The 19,983-nt window shown below is 39.6% G+C and overlaps 2 protein-coding genes across 11 annotated transcripts; one reads left to right on the plus strand and one right to left on the minus strand.

The window, feature by feature from the left end:
- Positions 1-654: 654 nt before the first annotated feature.
- Positions 655-13,768, minus strand: gtpbp1l (GTP binding protein 1, like). Of its 3 annotated transcripts, XR_006092019.1 has the most exons (15): positions 13,664-13,750; positions 13,144-13,334; positions 12,556-12,667; positions 10,513-10,693; positions 10,072-10,255; positions 9,393-9,557; positions 9,124-9,247; positions 8,141-8,255; positions 7,488-7,632; positions 6,959-7,141; positions 6,474-6,609; positions 6,166-6,344; positions 5,581-5,727; positions 2,965-3,224; positions 655-2,740 (listed from the first exon to the last, which is right to left on the minus strand). XR_006092019.1 is itself a non-coding variant. In XM_042390210.1 (14 exons), exons 2-14 carry the CDS (start codon positions 13,330-13,332, stop codon positions 3,111-3,113), a joined length of 1,974 nt encoding a protein of 657 aa, XP_042246144.1. In that variant the 5' UTR covers positions 13,333-13,334; positions 13,684-13,768; the 3' UTR covers positions 655-3,110. The 3 variants fall into 3 exon arrangements, 2 of the variants coding, with proteins under 2 accessions (XP_042246144.1, XP_042246136.1); XM_042390210.1 differs by having other exon boundaries at positions 655-3,224; positions 13,684-13,768; XM_042390202.1 differs by having other exon boundaries at positions 655-3,224.
- lgals2b (lectin, galactoside-binding, soluble, 2b) lies at positions 12,689-18,601 on the plus strand. Of its 8 annotated transcripts, none has more exons than XM_042390230.1 (5): positions 12,689-12,921; positions 14,924-15,152; positions 16,804-16,877; positions 17,071-17,242; positions 18,205-18,601. In XM_042390230.1, the coding sequence occupies exons 2-5, from the start codon at positions 15,150-15,152 to the stop codon at positions 18,349-18,351; spliced, it is 396 nt and encodes a 131-aa protein (XP_042246164.1). In that variant the 5' UTR covers positions 12,689-12,921; positions 14,924-15,149; the 3' UTR covers positions 18,352-18,601. The 8 variants fall into 8 exon arrangements, with proteins under 8 accessions (XP_042246164.1, XP_042246151.1, XP_042246202.1 ...); XM_042390217.1 differs by lacking the exon at positions 12,689-12,921 and adding an exon at positions 13,287-13,370; XM_042390268.1 differs by lacking the exon at positions 12,689-12,921 and adding an exon at positions 13,314-13,370 and having other exon boundaries at positions 15,068-15,152.
- The last annotated feature ends 1,382 nt before the right edge of the window (positions 18,602-19,983 follow it).

The raw sequence follows: 19,983 nt of genomic DNA on the forward strand, positions 1-19,983 counted from the left end.
ACAGATTTTTAAAGCAACATGATCTACAATGGGTTTACTAATAGTCATCAATGCATCAATAATGGTTTTAAAGTTGAGAAAACTTTGTAATTGAAAAGGGATTTTAACCATTAGTTACAACTTATAAACCCTTTATAAAGGTTCTCTTACTATATAGTGGTACCAATGTGTTTAATTTCCTGTATTTAAGCATCCTCACTTGAGAAAGAATACACACAAAGCAGCAGAGGCCAAATTAGCTTGGTTTTTACAATCCCAAACTAATTCATGTAACAACTTCCGCAACTATAAAGCTACTGTTTTCTATATTGAGTGATATATACACAGCTGAACAGCAAAAATTACCGTGTAGGTTTACTTCCAATGTAAACAAACCAAAGTATGCTAACATGTTTGACCCGTGAATTTCCTCCATGGACTGTCACAACACACTTTTGCATTTCTCACTTTCGGCATCTACGAGGTGAAGACAGCTAATTTTGTCTAAATGAGTGCTGATGGAAAGTTAACATCCAAAGCAATTATGCAATCTGGAAAATGAAGCTAAATTTCACCAACAGCCTGTTATCAGCTCGCTCCCGTTCGACTCAATTTGCTACGATCTGTCTAGCGGCATCAGCTAATGCCTGTAAAAAAAAAATTATCTTCAACATGTCAGTTTTCTATAACATCTTTATTTAAAAGGATTTACAACACAAACTGGCACCACTTAATTTAAATGGCATTACCCCTCAGTTCTTCTGCACAATTTGTATTTTTGTACATACATACACACAAACCCTGTGTCTCTTCAAAAAAAAAAAAAATCCACACATTTCAGTAAGGTCTTTAAAAAATGAAAAGAAGTCAAAAGAAAAAAAAAGGGGGGGAAATATTCTGGCAGTACAGTATGCTTGATCATCATATAAAGAGCACTTCAGTAACCTCAAAGACTGACCAGCCCCAATTCTAATATGCATATGAGAGAGAAGGTGGATTAGAAGAAACAAGCCCCCCTAAAAACTTTGATGAGCAAGAATCCTTCCCAATATAAAATTCAAGAACAGGAACCAGGACCATTAAACAACAGGATAAAACCAGTGGAAAACATGTGCAGGAAACAACAATTTGTAGTTGTCTGCGGCAATAAAATGTAGCATGTAATCAATGATTTGTTGGGTTATTAGAGGGTATCTGTGATAATACTTTGTTAGCATGTTGGGTTGTTGTGTTTAGACCATGAGCAAACAGTTTCAGCTTCATTGTTTATCAAGCTAAATAACTCAAGTAGAGTTTAGTTCAATCGATTAGTTGATTAGTCGATCAACAAAAAACTAATTTGGAACAATTTTGATGACTGGTTTAAACAAAATAATCCAAAAAATTCTCTAGTTTCAGCTTCTCAAATGTGTGTTCTTAACTGTATAGTAAACTGAACGTCTTTGAGGTTCGGACTGTCGGTCGGATAAAACGTAACATTTGAAAATCTTGTAACACGGTCGGATAAAATGCAACGTTTGAACATTATGTAACATTAAGGAAACTGCGATTTTCACTGTTATCCTTTTGTTTTTATAGTCTAAACAACTGATTGATTAATGGAGAAAATAATCAGTAGACTGATTGATAATTAACAAAATTGCAAGTTGCAGCCCTAGTAGTATCAAAACTGAATCACATAGAAATATCTGTAAATTATTGGTACAGCATGTGATTGGTCATACTGTCCAAACTATCGTGGGCCAATAAATGCAGCCGATTGATTCTTATTCACATGGAGTACAAAGAGATAATGTGCATTTAAGTCACATTAGAAACATTTTTAGTGGTTTGAATATGTTCTTACTTGGCTTTTGACATATAGGGTGTGAAGTAGTAAAAATACTTGTAATTTTGTGCATGTGTGCATCACCTTTAGGATTTTTTTCAGTGGTCATACTGGACCAAAATGGAAGGATATTGTGCTTATATTGTTCTCTGAAGTTATTTCCCAGCAAATCAAGTAGATGACTTCACTCGGACTTGTGCCTGGTTAACACACGACGAAGCCGCTTTGACACTTGACATTACTTTGGGGGAAAAAACGCGAGAGCATTTCAGACCTTTTTCTCTCTTGGCTGCCTGGACTGGATCTAGTAAACCTGCAACACTGGCTCAAAATTGATAAAATGACCTTTCTATTGCAGGATTAAACTGCGGCCTGATGACATCAAATGGATTTCATCTATGAGGAAATTTTTTAATGGCTGGTGAACGGTACAATAGCAGCTACAACTCCAGGGCAAAGGGAAGAAAACGTTTGAACTGCCCACATAATTTACCAAACACGTCTTCAAAGCTGGATTCCCAGAGGACTATTTTTTTTTTTTTTAACATATCAACTATAAAGTTTAACAAACATTTAGCTGGTGTGATTTTCCTTCCTGCCTCCTGGCAACATGTCCTCCTCTGTGTGATACAGACATTTATACATTTCCCAAAAAAAGTTTGGCATCAGTTCCCTTTCAGTTTCAATCAAATCCAATTCAAACTCCGGTCTCGATGACGAGAACTAGTTTTTCCGACTACTTGAACGCGATTTTCATCCTCCAATTACTGAATTACTGACAGTAAACAGACTCCAACCGGTACAGTCTGAAAAGGTGCGTTAATGAAAGTTAGGTGGAGGTTGTAAGAAATGATGAAGGAAAGAAATGCGACAGAAAAGAAAGACATCTGGATGGTGGAGGTAGGCAGGGAAAGTGACAGGTGCCTCTGCTGGCTGGGAAAAAAAAAAAAAAAACAGTTAATGCTATAATAAAAGTTCTGATTAACTACAAATAAGATGAACACTCCCCGAAACTTTTGCATTAAAATACAAAATGTAACCTACGAATTGCAGTTAACTACGGTAAAACTCAAACTAAATAAAACTCATCTTCAGCAACCTTCAAGTAATTACACCAATAAAGCTTTTAAATTGACTTTAAGTGGAAAATAATTCACCCTTTTATAATTCGAGATTGTTGAATAGTCATTTTATATATTCAAGGAACATATGCAGTCAGTCTTTGAATGCAACCACCAGAGGGCCACGCAGTCACTTTCCCTCCCTGTAGAGGAGATGAGGAGAAATGAAAGGTTGTGCTTTTTTAGGCGGTGCCTGCTGCTCCTGCGGGCACTGCTGTGGAGATTGTTGCAGCGTTCAGGCCTTTCCCTCGATGTCTCTGACCTCCTCTCCTGCGTCCTCCGCCTCCAGACTTGAGCTGCGGACAGAAAAGTAAAAAAAAAACACACATGTGAGTCAGCTGATTAAATTAGATGAAAAGTCAGAAGATTAAACCGGTTGGTCCGTAAAGATGTGTTTCTGAGAAATAGAGATGCAAAATGAAAAAAAAGGAGAATTAAGGCTGCGTTCACACCAGATCAGGCGGTGTGGCGTTCAGTCGCAGGGTCGAGTGGAGGTGTGTGGGTTTGTGGGCGTGTTTATTTGTGCTCTACAATGTAACCGCTGTGACACAATCAGAAAAATAATGTTTTATTGATCTGATTCACCGGCTTTCTCGCTACCAGCTCTCCCTCTCTCTTTTTCTCTCGTCTTTTTTAAAATGAGTCAGGAAGCCAACGGCAAAGTCTAACTTTACTAACATTATCAAGCAAAGAGAAATGTCCTCCCCTCGTCCTGGTAACGTCTTTGTCCTCCCTCATGGCGGAGTTTACATCTCTTGTCAGTCTGTGGTTGGCCACCGCAGCCTTCAGCCGCAGTGACGTCGGGTTGCGTTTCTCCAAAAGTTGACTCTGGCTCAACTTTCCGGCCGCAGTCCGGACCAAAACAGCCGCAGCCGAGCCGCACTACCCCCATTCAAATGAACGGGACGACTGGCGTTTTCACCGCACCGCCTGATTTGGTGTGAATGCAGCTTCAGACACAACAGTTCAAGGTTTCTCACAGGAAATCTGTTAGTAGAGGCGGTAAGCACCCCCACAACTGCCTCATTAATTATATATGCAGCTATAGTTTTACAGTACAGTGTTCTACTCCTCTTTTCTAAAAGATTGTTGTATTTCAGAAAGACATTTTTCTGATATTTTTTAAATAATTTCTTCTGACATTAAGCGGAATGATCTTTATTTCAAATGATGCTGTCGGCCTCTGTTGTTATTCCCTGAGAGAAACGCTGCGATTACACAAGTTGTTTTAAAAACAGCAAATGGAACAAATGACTACGTTTTTCAAACCTTTGGATACGTTGTACTTACAATAACATCTGTTATTGTTGCAATTATTAAGTTCTACTACCAGGGACAACCCTAAAATTGTTACAAATACAAGAACTTCACATGTAAGTAAATGTGCACAAGAGTAATATGGTGAAAAGGGGAGAAAAATAACACACAGCACAAGCTATTAATTTTTCTCTTTTAAGCACAGTACCGTGACTGTTTCTAAATCAAAACCCACTCGGGTCCGGTTCAGGAATTTCATCAGCAATTAAGCACTTAATTGCTAAAAAAAAAAAAACTGAAGCAGCTCAGTGGCTAGCAGTAAAACATTGTGGTAATTCTGAGCAGCCTCCAGGTGTGAATGTGATAAACTGTGCATATAAAGTAGGACTGTACTGGAAAAAAAAGAATATGCATGCTCGGAAAACAATGGGTTGTAAGAAAAAGTTAAGAAAATGAAGAAAAACAACATCCAAAGTTTTTAGAAGACAAGGACATCCTCATGAGTCCCACAGTCTGGAGAAACTTCTTTACCTTGTTTTCTTTGTTGCCATCTTTACATAGCGCCTCCTCCTCTGCCACTGTCTGACGCAGCATGCCAAGACAGGGAGGGAAGGAGGAGAGATCATAACAGAAAAGTTAAGAGGAAGTGCAAGAAGGGTAGGAAAAAAAAAAAAAAACACAAGAGAGGAGGGGTGAGGATCAGATGGAGAGGAGGTGAGTAGTGGGAAGAAGAAAATTCATATAATTTAGGAAGGAAATAAAACGGGTAAGAGAGGGGCAGTGGAAGAGAAATTTACTGGAGAATTCAAAGAGAGTGAAAAGCAAGAAGAAAAGGAAGCATTTTAAATCGCAACTTCAACATTCAGCTTCTGTTTTAAATGTTGTTATTAATGTGATAAATCAAGTAAGGAAAACTTCTCTTATGACAAAAAATATAGATTTTTTCCGTTGTACTGAATTCTAAGATTAGATTAATTAGAAATCAATGATACTCTTCTGAAATTAGTGTAATTAATATGCTTTATTTCATAATATTGCCATTTGTTTTCAAGTCATTAGTGGAAACAGCAACATAAAGTCTTCACTTCTAGATTTAATGACATGTATTGTGCGTTTTTAAAGCAAAAAAGAGGCGATGTAGGATGTGTTAACCTTGGTTTAGTTTCTTTGTGACTCCAGATGTATCCTATTGCTATGCATCCAAACAAATGGATGGATAAGTCCAACGCCGTTTGCATTACTTTTAATTACATCACTGATCACATAAAACATGTTATAACCAGGAACCCGAGTCACACTTGTGTTCCCCTTGTTGAGAGTTTTCTGTGTTAGTCAGTGTTTTGCTTTGTGTCACTCTCTTACAACAGCTCTCTGAAAGAGTAAGGGTTTACTTACTGGTAGCTGTGCTGTGTTGGGACTAGGCGGTCGTGCTGTCGAACCGGCCTCCTCATTGGCTGCTGTGCTGTCCTTAGAAGTCTTCTTAATGGCCTGCATTTTGGACTGCTGGGCCTTAGCTGCCTGGGTGTTCGCTGATTGAAGTAGCTGAAAACACAACCAGTGTTTATTAAACCTGCGTTACTCAAAGTTTGCAAACTTAAATTTGAATCAATTGACTACATTTTTAGTATCTTTTAGCTCATTGGTTTTGGCTGATACCAAATGGGGTCCCCCGTATCACTTCTACTAGCTGAACCCAACCAGACTCGGTGGCCACCACAGAGGTTTTTAAATTGCTCTTACTCCGGCCCTTCACCTAGGACCATTTTGCAATGGGAGACCCTATCAGGAGCTGTTGACCCTGACAACACAGCTTTCAGAGTCCCATGAATAATGTATCAAGCCAAAGTAATTTATCATAATTATTCTAATCCCTCAATTTTTCAGTTTATTGCTTAATGTACTTAGAAAAATACAAAAATAAAACGAGATAGGAAAGTTACACCGTAGCTAAACTGAACTATAGACCATAAGCTCCGGTACCTTGGTGATGGTGCCCACAGCTTTGGTGCGTCCTTCCCTGAACACCAGTTTCTGGTCACAGTGCAGGTACTCTGGAGTCTTAATGAAGCGGAAGTGGACTGTTGCCTTGTCCCCCGTCCGCAGACAGTCTTTGTTCATCGTCAGGATGGTGGCCGTCTGTCTGATGCTGCCGCAGTGGACTGGTGTGACAGATAGAGAGAGAGTTACACATTTAATGTACCGAACGCTAGCTCGATCGAACCAAAGAAATGTAGAAGCTATATAACCTGGTGCATATCAGTAATTAAATGGATATGACTGTCACTAACCCATGGCCTGGTATCTCGGGGATATCGTGGTCGGGTGGTGCAGCACCAAGATCTCGGCCTCGAACTCCCATGTGGCCTGCGGCATCAGCTTCGGGGAGACCATCACCATGCCTTTCCTTATAGATGAGCGCTTGATCTGAGAAAATAGAGGAAAGTACAGAAAAAAAGAACAAAAAGACAGCAGGAACAAAAGTGAAAAAGGGAAGCGGGAGGAGGAGGAGGAGCGGGAGGAGGGGGGGGAGTTGTGAAGCCAAACCAGAATTAGAGACAGAACACTACCTTCTCCCACACGTTGGGATTTGCATGCATTATAAAGCTGATTATAAAGTTAGAAACTATATGCATGTTACATCCAAAAGTTTCTGAATAATTATCTTTTACAGAAGTTCTTAGAAACTTTACTTTGTGTCAGCTGCTCTTCATACTGGTGAAAATGTTCTGAGATACTGTTATTCCAGCTACACCATGAAAATCCTCCCACAAACCTTTTTGAGGGCGAAGGACGCCGTCTGTCCACCGCGAACTTCTCTGACGGGCATCCTCTTGCGGTGGATGGATTTAACGGCGATGGGGATGAAGGTGCCCAGCGGGTCCGGGCCTAGGAGCAGCGTGTCGTTGAGACGGATCATTCCACGTAACGTAGTTCCTGAAACTACGGTACCAACACCCTGCCGAGAGAAGATCGACACGAGGTCATGTTATGTCGGTGTTCTGCTTGTCTGCACAGATAGTCCTTGAGCACATTCACAGGTTAGATATTTAACAATAAACACACAGATTTAGTTCAGTGTTTTGCTTAAACATGACACACTCCTGCTGACAGACACATTGATTTATGTGATGGTGCAGCCTGCAACAGCCTCTCAAACTGTTGTCTCCCTTCAGGGTCTTTGGACCACTGTCAGCTATTCTGTTTGGTCTAGTTGCCCCTGCTGATAACCACTTTGTGTTGAGAAAAGAGGACTGAGCCAATGGGGAAAAAAAGCTATCTTTGACTTGTGTTTTGTCTCGTACCGGTACTGAGTATGTGTCGTCTATCTGGAATTCGGCGGGTTCGTCGTTGCTAAAATTGGTCCTAGAGGAGAGGAGGTTCAGGAACATCTTCAGCAGGTCCATGTTCTCCCCCGTCACATTTGAAATCTGGAAAATTGGACACATCCTGCGGAGAGGGAGAAGGAGACGGAAGAGAAAGGTGTGACAGTTTTTAAATTACTCTCTAATCTGCTTCACACGACACAACAATCATATGAAAAGTGCACAAGACAAAAACAGAGCAAATCATTTAGATATCAGAGCAACAGGCTGCACTGTATACAATACAGAAATGATGACTTTGGACTTGTCAAGGATGCTTGAGCAAGACTTTAAAGTGCTACAAGCCATTGCTTAGTCAACCCTGACACATTGCGCTCTTAAACCAGCACATTAATATTTACCCAAATTAAAGACTTAATACTAGAGTTTTGAAGGTGAAGGTGAAGGTTGGAGGAAAGATGTGACCTGTCTTATGTCCGTCATTTTTAAAATACTTAATGAGAAATGAAAATATGTTGTGTGTGTAATTTGTTCATCTATTTTTCTTTGCTGCTTTCCGTCACATCATCTTCCTGCCTATTTCTCTGTCAGTCTGATTTTTTTTTTATTTCTTGTATTTGTTGTTCTCGTACCTCTCAGAGCTGAAGTTGGAGGCCGTGACAATGACATCATCCTTGTTCTGGACCAACACGGGGATTTTTCGGCAGCCTGGTGACTTTAATAGCCTCTGTAATAACTTTAGTGTCTCTGCAGATACACACACACACACACATAGAAAAACCCACACAAAACACACCAGATGAGTGACTCTCACAACAAAAAAACACTGGCTGTCACAAAGTCTGGACACACACCGTGCGACTGAACAGGCTGTAAATATATCGGACCTTGACACGCTTCACAACGAGTACGTACTTTACAACGAGCAAACTGGAAAAAAGAAGCAGGACTGTATTAGAGATCGCTTTTTATTTCTGACTCGCTCATTTTTGAAAGCATATTTAATCATATTCTAGCAAAGAAACCCCCCCCATTTTCTAAATTGCTACCATATGCTGTTAATTTGCTCTTGCAGCACTTTGCTGTTTATGCAACTCAACTCTTTTTCCTTTCAGCAGTCCAGGGGGTATAAAAAACCTTTTAGAGATGATACTGATAACGGATATTGGTCCGATACTGACTCAAATAGCTGGTACTGGATACCATTATTTTAATAAATAACAAATCAGTATATGTGCATCTATGTATTTATTACATTTTGTTGTACAAAGTTAGGAAAGCAATGTTTAAGCCTGATTCTGCCTTACATATAAAAGAATGATCCCAGTCTGTCCCACACAGTGAGGCATACAGCTTATTAATCAAACACTGGTATTGAATCGGTACTTAGTATCGGCTGATACCTTAAGCTCAGATATCCATATCAGGACTGAAAAAGTCAGATTGGTGCATCCCTAATTCCTTTTCTTCCCTGAGAGGTTTTATTATGAGTAAGTTTTAAAACACAATGTAGTAGTGTAGAAGAAATCAGAAAACAGAACGGTCAGTGCAGTATGTTGGTATAGTGTTGTACTGATTGCTGTGAATGTGTTGTCATGGTAGCATGTTCCTTTACCTTGCAGGATGTTGGCTGGACACATGTCTATCTTAGTAACCACTACAAACACCGGCACGTTTAAGGCCAGCGCCAGACCCAGATGCTCTTTGGTCATGCCAACAATGCCAGCATTACTGCCAACCTGAGAGGAGAGGGAGAGAGAGAGAGAGAGAGAGAGAGGGTGGTCATTAATAATATAGTTTAGGTTGCCTGTGAAATCTTACGAGAAGTCGATCAATCTGAGCAAGAAAGCGCATAGTTCTATTCCCCGTCTCCTCCTCTCTCACCATGAGCATGCAAAAATCAGGCAGGTGTCCGGTCATGCCGAAGACTGTAGTCTTGAGATACTTCTCGTGGCCCGCCAGGTCGATGAAGGTGATGACCTTTGAGGATTTCTCACAGATCTTGGTCCAGTCTAGGCCGCCGCCGTGGCTGTCTGGCTTGTTCACCACCTAAAAAGAACAGAGAAGGAACAGAGAGAATAAAAGATGAGTTACAGAGTGTGAGACATGAAAACCAAATAAGTCGAGAACACCGGAAGCTAAACAAAGAAAGAGAGAAAGATCCAGAGCGCCCGACAAAGTTAATCTAAGTTTTGTTTCCTTACAACTCCGTTTAGTCAAAGCTGTTGTTGTTAATAGTAATAATTAGTTTAAATCTCATCAGTGAGGAGAAAGGAATCAGACAGCTGTTGATGACAAGTTAAAAGTTAATTTGTGGCCGAAAGCCAAACAATTACCCACAAACTTTCCATTTGTTTTTATGAAGGCTTACCACAACATGACAATAAATATATTTATGCTCGCTGATGATGCTGAGGGATTAATTAATGTAGCCTGTGTAACGGAGCCCTCACTCGCTGCACTTTCCTCCCACATGTTATCAAAGTTTCAACGGGTTAATTATCTCCAATTAAGGCTGCGAGAATCAGCTTTTATCGCGTCCTGCGGATCGGCGGAGGCTCACCTGTCCCTCCTGATCAAAACCCAGGATGTCGTTGCCCACGCTGCTGGTCCTGCCGCTCTCCATCTCATGTTTGTGTCTGAAGAGCTTCTGGCGAGCGAAGCCTCTGCCGTTGTCCAGCTCGCCGTGGGTCAGAACCCCCAGCAGCGTGCTCTTCCCGGCGTCCACGTTCCCCACCACTGCCACTCTGGAGACCAGACGAAGGAGAGGAAATACAGACGTTAAATATATGTTATTATTATTTATATAGCACCAAATCACAGCTCAGTATAGCCGCGGTTCTGCAGCTGTCTCCGCTGTTGAGACGGGTGTTTACGAGACCACAGCTGAGGTTTAAGTGTCATGCTCAAGGGCGTTTTGAAGCAGGGGTAAGCTGCTGGGGTTAGGCGCACCTATAACATATGTGTTTTCCCTTCTCAGAAGCTTTTCTCTCATTTTTTTTACCTGACTTCCAGGAAATCCTGCTCACCCACGCGCCGGCGGATGAGGTAGTCCCGAATCTTTCCGCCGGTGTCTGTCCTCTCTCTCAGCAGGATTAGATCAGCCTCGATCTGTTCACACAGCGACCGCACCGTGGCTACCGACGCCTCCATATCCTTCTCATCTAAACCGTAGTCACCTCCGTCTAAAAAAAAAAGATGAAGGAGGAGGGAGAAAGAGGGGGCAAAGGGAGGAAGACAGGAGAGTTTCTTTGATACAGGATGAAAAATGAGAAATGTAACATTACACATCTCCTATCTGATGTGAGCTTGAACACCTTACAGTACAACGAGTATATACCTTCCTAGCATGTCTGGCACATATCTGAGCTAATGTAAAGCCTCGCCCTGTAAATGTCAATAACTACCTTTAGGACAGGGTGGTGACCAGGTTGACAAATAACACAGTGAAGGCAGACTTTGTGAAGGAAAGTGTAAACAGGCGGTTTATGTGAGAGACGGGAGTGGGTGTACTGTCAAGATGAGAAAACCACATTTACTGGAACCATAACATCTCCTAAAAGGACCAGTTAGCTTCAGATGCAATCCATGTACAGCAAACTTGTAAAACTTTGTCATATGTTACTATCTAAAAGACGTATCTTTCTTATTCAAATGTAAATTTCCAAAAAAAATGCATGCAATTTTTCAGTGAAGGACATTTACATTACTTCCTACCAATTACTTAATGATTTAAGTAGCTTACTGCCACTTGCTTCATCATAAACACCACTAACAAACCATTACTAACTGGCCACTAAGTCTAGTCAGACCAGACTGGCTAGTAGCGGGCCAGTCAGCGAGCAGCTCGTCCAGCCAGTTAGACAACCAGGATCACCGACATGAACTGTTGAACTAGTGACAGTCCCTGTGCTGAGCAGGGAAAAATGACACCTTTTCACACATGCACTTTGACCCCCCCCCCCCCCCCCCCCTCAACAGGACGCATAGGTCAGACATGTTGCTGTAACAGGCAAAAAATAACTCCGGTTGCCAACAAAGGCCCTCGTGTTTGTGTGTGTAGCCGGACGGTTTCAGAATGAAAACTAAAAACAGCAAACAAATGTCGTTATCAGTGAGGACACACGGGGACACAGCTGACAGGAGTCATAGCTCCGCTAGTGCACACTGGTGGCCTTTTCCCTAAATACACCAAACTAAATATACTCTCACTAACAATTGATATGGATATTAGACAATATATCCCATTGCTTTTGTTCGTATGTGTGTAAATGCATGTGTAGTTCAATCTGAACTATCTTCAATCTGCCAATCTGTTCACAACAAACATCAGATGACTAGAAACATTCCTTTCTTGGCCAAGTTTAAGTCAAACCCTGAGTCATGTTTAGCAGGGTTTCCACCAGTCTATTGCAAACCTGGCAGCCCGCCGGGCTTAAGCGTAAAATGTATTTTTCAGATGTTTTTTAAACTACAGTTATAGTGGTGCGGCTCGGTTGGAAACAAAGACGTAATGGTTGGAGAGCTCACCAGCAAGAACAGCCAAGTATCGATAACGTTACTTCAAGCAGAAGTAAACACTGAGTCACTGGGTAGAATCATGAATGGACGGTCGACACAAAACATAGCAGATAGCTGTATAAGACACAACACAGTAAGCTAAAAGCTGTTTTTGGCTATTTTAATATAGTATATCCCCATGTTATGTTTTGTTTTTGGCCCCCAGCTGTTTTAAAATCAATTCCTTGCATGGACCTTTTAGTCTTAACGATACAAAAAATGTTTTATTGTTCAATCAACTGCCATCACTTCAGCTAATCTTTTATATATAACAATATTATGAAGACATGTAGTCACATTTTTTGTTTTTTAAGACAAATTTTATCTCAATAATGTCTAGTTTTCTTCACTGGGAAAAAGTGGTTTGTGTAAATAAAAGAAAGAATATTAAGGCAAGTTTGAAAAGTATATGTGCTGTTCAGTGGATGTGAAATAGGCTGAACTGAGGATGTTATCCTAAACTTCCAAGAGGGTTAGTTTCCCTTACCTGAACCCATTCCAACCACATAGATGGTCTCTCCACAGCCCTCATCTATTCGCTCCCTCAGATGCCGTAGTAATGAATCATACTGTTCCCCTGTTGGACTCACTAGGACCAGCTGAAAAGCAAAACACTGTGTAAGAGCCAACACAACGACTTGGAAAGATAAAAAAAAAAAAAAGTCTTTGAGTGTGTCACTGAGTCACAACCTCAACAAGAAATCAGAAATCATAGTTTTTTTTTAAGGCTATGTGTTCTGCCAATCAGTCAATAAGGTTTTATTTTGTTATGTCAATCTGGTGCTTGAGGCTGTTTCTTTTAACAACATACAAACAACTGCAGAGTTTGCACATTCAGTAGATACCCCCAGGGGTGAGTTACTTGGCAGCTGGATGCAGTTACACACGTAGTGCAACTTATACGTGTCACTTTCTTGTGTTTCACAGCAAGCACAACAAAATGCCCTGTGTGCAACTTGCATGCAAAGGGGATTTGTAACGTTACAACACAGCATTCCTTTACCGAATCAAAACAAAAAACCTGGAGCAACTTGAAACTTAACGTTACTAGATGCAGTTTAAAAGCGAGGCCCACCTTGCTGCTTAAGTCTAAATGATCCGCGGACTCGCCGTTTGTGCCTTCGCCGTCCTCGAAGCCTTCTCCGCCGGATGGGTCGTCCTCACATCCCCGGTCCGGTGCAAACATACAAGCGGGCACTATAGACTCAGCTGTTGGTATTGCAGCCGGGCATACCACTGGTTCTGTCGCCGTTAACGACGCCATTTCTAAAGAGAAAAAAAAAAACATGCAAACGCCACAAAGTAAATAAACTTATCTCATTTGCTTAGCTGCACTAGCTAACCTTTAGCCATTAGCAAAGCGACAAAATTAGGTTGATTTTCCGAAGCCAGCTAGCTAATGCTAACCAAACAGTGAACTTGCTGCTATAACATGTAACTAACACTCTTATAAAATAAAAACATTGTGGTCATTCACCATAGCCGTAACATGTCAACAAAATTTTAAAACTTTTTTTTTTTTTTACATCTAGCATAGTGGTTAATTAAGCCGAATAAAATATGATTAAATCGCTTATAAAATAAAAAAAACATACCATAAGCTACTACTAGCTACCTGACAAGCTAACTTGGTTGTTTATTCGTGTTAGCTTCAGTTTATGTGCGCTGATTGTATGGAATCGTCATAAAAAAGAGGGCACAGGATTGGCTACTGAACTCAAAGTCCCGCCCACTATGGTGAAGTACAACACTACGTCAGCATGCGCGTGTGGAACCCTGAAACCATTGACCTACTTCCAGGATCAAGCACGCGTCAACGTTACGTAATACAACACTTGCCTGAAGAAAATGCAGCTATAGCCAACAAATAGGTTTTTACAAAACAAGAGATTAATACTAAAAAATAATAAAATGTATCAGACTGTTGGATAAATGTGGAATTGCAGTTTTTAAGTTGCATTTAGGTGCATTTAGTAAGTGGGGAAAAACTATTAAAAACAAAAACAAAACTATACTTTTTTGTGAATATATGCTGTTATATGGTGATATAATGTCATATTTCTGTTTATTAGGTGTTTTTTTCCCATTTCTTCTTCTTTTCTTCCCCTATTTGTTTTTATATAATATGTTGTGAAGCATGTTATAACATACATATTATCAGTACTCTACATAAAAGTGACATGCTTCACAATTCTAACAACCAACAAACTACTTTTTACAATCTGCACAATATGTCATTTTATGTGCGCTGCATGGTACAGTTGTACAACTTCCAAGTTCCAAAGTCTTGTAGCCTATCTGCCACGTAATATCTCATATACATACACTATACATGGCAAATTTGTTTCACATTGTTGCATATAGTAGATGTATTTATTTATTATATTAGCTTTCATCAGGTGGTACAACAGTATATAACTGCAATGTACTGTGCAGCTCCACACTGAAAAAATATTTAGAAAATAGGAAAAAAGTAAAGGTACACTAAAAAAAAACAGTCACACACATAAGTAAGATATGGCAATGAGGCAAAAAGAGCGACAAGGTAGAAAAAAAACATCTTAGACACACATTTATGGAGCTTCTGAACATTTTTATGGAATAAATTTATTCAAGAAATTTAGATATTTATTTAAAGTAGTGCCAAAATATCAGTAACACTGACAAAGTTGTCACAAATGAAGAGACAATTATTGTAGTTTACTCTGATGTCAGTTTCTGTATAAAGGAGAACCATTTTTTTAAAAATATTTTGTTAAAGTCTGCCAAGAAACAATATGGACAGTTTGCAACATTATACTCTAAACAATAACAGTTCTGATTTCCCTGTTTTTAAATATGTCTTTTCATTATAGGAAGTCTCTGCTCAAAACTGAAGCAAACATCCTGTAACTTGAAGCAGAGCAGTGACTAACTTCAGTGAGGGGCAAATATCACCATATGTGATTGGTCATTTTTTTTCCCCAACCTTTTCCCTGTTGGTTACTTCCTGCCCCCAGCGTCACCACCGTTATATAAACCCTTCACAACCTGCCTGCAGAGCTTTCTCACCTGAAGCACAACCCACTAAAGACAGCCAAGATGGTAAGTGGTATAAAAAGCTCAGGACATTTCTTTTTCTCTACATGTCTCTACATGATTCATTGTTTGATTGATTGAGTTTGTTTTCTCTAATAATGATGACCTGTTCCACTGTCACAGAAAGGAATTCCTTATCTTATAACTCCTTATCATTGTTGTGTCACTAAACAAACCTAAGATCAAGAATGTTTTTACCCCTTTTATCTAACTTTTATAGTCATTATGTCCTTTTAATATGTAATGTAACACATGCATTTGTGAGAATTATCTTTATGTCAGGTTTATGGACTTTTCATCATCTTAAAACAATTATATACACATTTCATATTTTAGAGACTGGATTTTTGTTGGATTAGGATTTTTGTTTAGAACTTTTGGAGAATTTTTGACAGAGTGATTAACAGTGATGGAGCAGTTTTTGTAAAGGTTATGGTGCCTTAAATTAACATCAATGGAAAGGTGAGAAATAGCTTGAAAGCATTAAAATCTATTTTTGTAGATGTAGTTTCTTTTACTGAGCGTTTTAGCATCTACAGTTATTTTGGAGAGGTATGTAGACCACAACCAAAGCTGAGCAAAAAATCTAAAATTTCTGTATATCTAAGCTTGGTCAGGAAATGTTTCATACTCATTTACATGAAGTAAGACCTTTCAACGTGCTCAAAAAGACTCAGTAGTTAACTCGGTCACCTTATAATAAAAGGTCCAGAGTCTCTTTGTGTTGAGATTGTAGATTCTTCTGGCCCCTGAACTGAAGGGGATTTCTTAGATGCTTCCCATTGCTCCTAAATAGTTCGGATGACTCTAATCCCCAAAGGGATTGATTTTAAAACTGAACTTAATTATTATCCAACACCTAGCTCTGTGCAGTCAATCATAAACCAGTGCTGATCTGATATAGGGGGTTTGACTTTAAAGGATGCATTCATAGCATGAGGTATCTATAAGTGTGGTATATAGGATGCTGAAGTTCATGAATAACTATCAGGTAGCTGTTAGCATATTGATAGGAAGGACAATAATGAATGGAATTTATCGCTTTTTTGATTAGGGAAACAGGGTCATTGGCTTTTGAAGGAAATTCTTAATATACCACAGCAAGAAGTGCAAACATTTGAAATCAATCTTAAGTGTGTTATTATGTTTGTTAGTCATTTTTTCTCTGTAATTCTGATATAAGCAGGGACACCCACATGCTGTAGTAAGGTGTGGTGAATGCAGACAGTCCCTGATGGGGGGCCTCTTTATGGTTTTACTGTCTCCACATGATCACATGTCGATGAACAAATGCAGCGCCTTCCTGTTTCAGTACTTTTACAACCATGGGTACACTGTTCCGACCTGGTTGATTATAAACAGCGAAGATAAGAACACCTCTTCATCATCGATTCTCTAACTACAGGGCTTCATTTGTTTCAGATGTGCTCTGAATTGAATAATCTTCCGTTTGAAATTGATATGTGCCTTTGCGCTCCAATGTCACCAACAAAATGGACTGTTTTCTTAATGCGGAAAGATGAAAATAAGTCCTGCATCTTGAAATCTTCATGTCTCCTCCAAGAATGGTGGTCCCACCCAAAGAGAAAAAGTTATTTTAGTTAAGACTCATTCATCCATTCAAACTCGTTCTCTTATTCCTCTTCATCCTTTACAGAGAGTCACAAACATGTCATTCAAGGAGGGGCATGATTTCAAGATCCGCATCAAGCCCAAGGACGACTGTGCCTCGTAAGTCCTCATCATAATGCAAATCGGTTATCGAGTGCTGAAGTACTTTCAAGTTTAGATATTGATGCACATTCCATTACACTTAATCAAGAGGAAGTCGGCGTAGCATACTGAGAGATAAGTTAATGTTTTATCCACTTGTTCCCTTTTTTCACTGTACTCTTTTCGGCCTCTCTGTCTGCCTCGACTGTAGCTTCACCGTCAACATTGGTCATGATTCGGAGAACATCGCGCTGCACTTCAACCCTCGTTTCGACTACGGCAATGACAGCAACGTCATCGTCTGCAACGCCATGTCTGGGGGATGCTGGGGTGAAGAGCAACGTGAGGAGAACTTCCCTTTCTCACGTGGGGATGAATGCAAGGTGTGCATTTCTTATAAGTGGAGAACCATTAAGTCATGAACATTTAGATACAAATCTAGTTTAGATGATGTAGATTTTGAGACTTTTATACAAACACCCCAGGGTTTTTACTTTATAATGAGACAAAATGCTAAAACAGAAGTGCAAGAAGCAGCAAAATCTAAAACCATAAACTACTGAGCCACCATACCAGACCACAAGAAAGGTTGTATCAGTAAAACAGCTGAGTATACTGAATTGAGGCAGGGTGTGTCTTGTTGATTATCATTTCAACTTTTAACTTGTAAGAGGAAGAATGTGTTATTTGTTCTCTTAAACCGTCATAAAGTCTTACTCTAAAGCCAGTTTGCTTTGCTTAATTCAAGAGAAAAAATGAAAATACACACAATCATCATGCCTCGATATTCCAGAAATGTAGATAATAAAGATAACTGTGGCAAAAGATATAATGCATCCTCACATGCCTGTAAGGATTTACATCACACTCTGCAAATTCTTAAATGCAAACACATAATTTCAGTTATCATAGCTCTTTTTCATTCATTGGTTTAGACGCTCAAACGGTTCAAACGCTCAAAGCTGCTTTTGGGTGTTATCATATAGTTCACACACTACCTGCCGTTTTTGCAGACCCTTGGCAAAGTACTTTTGCAGTATTTATCACAGTCGTTCGGCTCAAGCTCAGATTTCACCATACGTAAATTATTAGTGGGATTAGCATCTGTGCTGTAACACTGTTGGGTCAACAGACACTGAGCTTTACAGTCATGAAAGGGTTTATAGGCTCATAAAATGTAATAAACACTAAGAAAGATAGAGTCACCTCACCTAGATAACACTGGAGCATACAGTAGTTCTGTGTACATATTCTCCTCTACTGGTGTCACTATAATATAATGTTAACAAACTTGTTAAATTGTTTCTTTTCTCCTTCTCCTTCTTTTTTTTTGGTCTTCCCTCAGTTTTACATTAACTTCAACAATGAGCAGTTTTACATCAAGCTTCCTGACGGCTCCATGATGAACTTCCCCAACCGACTAGCGGAAGTCAAGTACAAATTCTTTGAAATCAGCGGTGACGCAAAGGTCGTCGGCATCAAGATCAAGTAGAGGCCCACCGCTTCACGACCCTTGATCTGTCCACTTTTTGTTTTTGCTATAAGGTGGTCCATTTTACACTACTGAACCCAGGACTGATTATGCATCTTTGCTCCACCCAAAGCTTGTGAAAAATAGAACCAAACATTTAGTATTGATGTTGTAGTGTGAGGAATTGGCCTAAAGAGGGAGCCACAGCTCATCTTATCTCACTGTGCTGTCTTAACATCTCATCAGTCACTGGGTTTCATGAATACTGTGAAAAAATAAAGTCTCTTTTCCTCATAAAAGTGGACTCCTTTTGTTGTTATGCAATGGATTTAAATACCTCTCTGTCTGCTTCTCTCTATTTTCATCCCTCACTCTCTGACATACATAGATACAACGCACCATTCACAATCTCCAATTTATGTCCAAGTCTTACTTGACCATTGCTGTATGTTCGTTTAACTCTGTGCAACATTCATGAGACACAGACATGACATACGAGGGAATTAAACACAGCTACTATCTATATTTGTGTCTTTATCAGTTATAATATGTGTATTTGTGTGTGCAAATGTCTTTTTCTGTCACTTTTAATTCGGCTCACCTCAGCTTATAAATCAGGATTCTGGTGCACCTTCAGTTGAGGTGTTCAGGGAGGATAGTGAGCAATGTTCATTCAAAATTCATTGTGAGCAAAACATAAAGTAATGAAAAAAATGCCTGTTTAAAAGCATGTGGAAAGAGATAAACATTTAGGAGGATTAAAACTACCATTAATGAAGTAGTTACAGTTAGATAGTGTGTCTTTTTCATGGCAAGATAGCACATTTTATATGATAAAGTCAGCTGTGAGTAAAGATGACAGCAGATGATGACTTAATTAACCGTAGCCTCTATTAGCAGCAGGTAGGGCAGGTTGTCCTCAGATCACAGGGTTAGTGATTCAATCCAGCTCCGTCTTTCCATATGCTGGAGTGCCTGAGTGCTCCCTATGGTTAGGCCGGTCCCTTGCATGATGGCTTGCTGCCTTTTGTGTGTGTGTGTGTGTTTGTGTGAATGAGATGCAAATTGTAAAGTACTTTGGATAAAAGTGCTATAAACATAATCCACTTCATTCTGCATAAGCAATCCGGGTGTCTGTGGTATTGTTTATTTTCATACGCAAGTCTGTTCATTAGGGTGACTTGTTACAATTGGTATGAGACACTGGCCACACAGGAAAATATAATTAACAAAAAGAAAGAAATAAGGAAAGAAAAAAAAAAGAGAACCGAGCTGCAAATCAGAATTATGTTACAGAGTGAACTTGGCATCAACCGGACTGTCATGATAGAGCAGATAATAGAGGATAAAAAAAAAAAACAGGATAATGGAGAAGGAGGGACAATATACGACAGAGTTGAGATGAAGTACGTTCTTACGGAGACAATTTACAGGAGGACTCAAAAAAGCTGTGGCCTGAGGCTGAGGAATGTGGCACGATGCAACCACATTCCCTGTAAGGAGATGAAATATTCTTTACGTGTGTGTGTGTATGTGGCAAATAGGCAAAAATTGAAGCAGTTTTTTTTTTTTTACATTTGATTCCTTTGTCCAACTATTAGAATGAAAATGTGACATTTGTACAAGTGGCTGACACAGTCTGTGTTTTAATAT

The sequence above is a fragment of the Thunnus maccoyii genome, chromosome 2 (assembly GCF_910596095.1).
Source record: "Thunnus maccoyii chromosome 2, fThuMac1.1, whole genome shotgun sequence".
NCBI lineage: Eukaryota > Metazoa > Chordata > Actinopteri > Scombriformes > Scombridae > Thunnus > Thunnus maccoyii.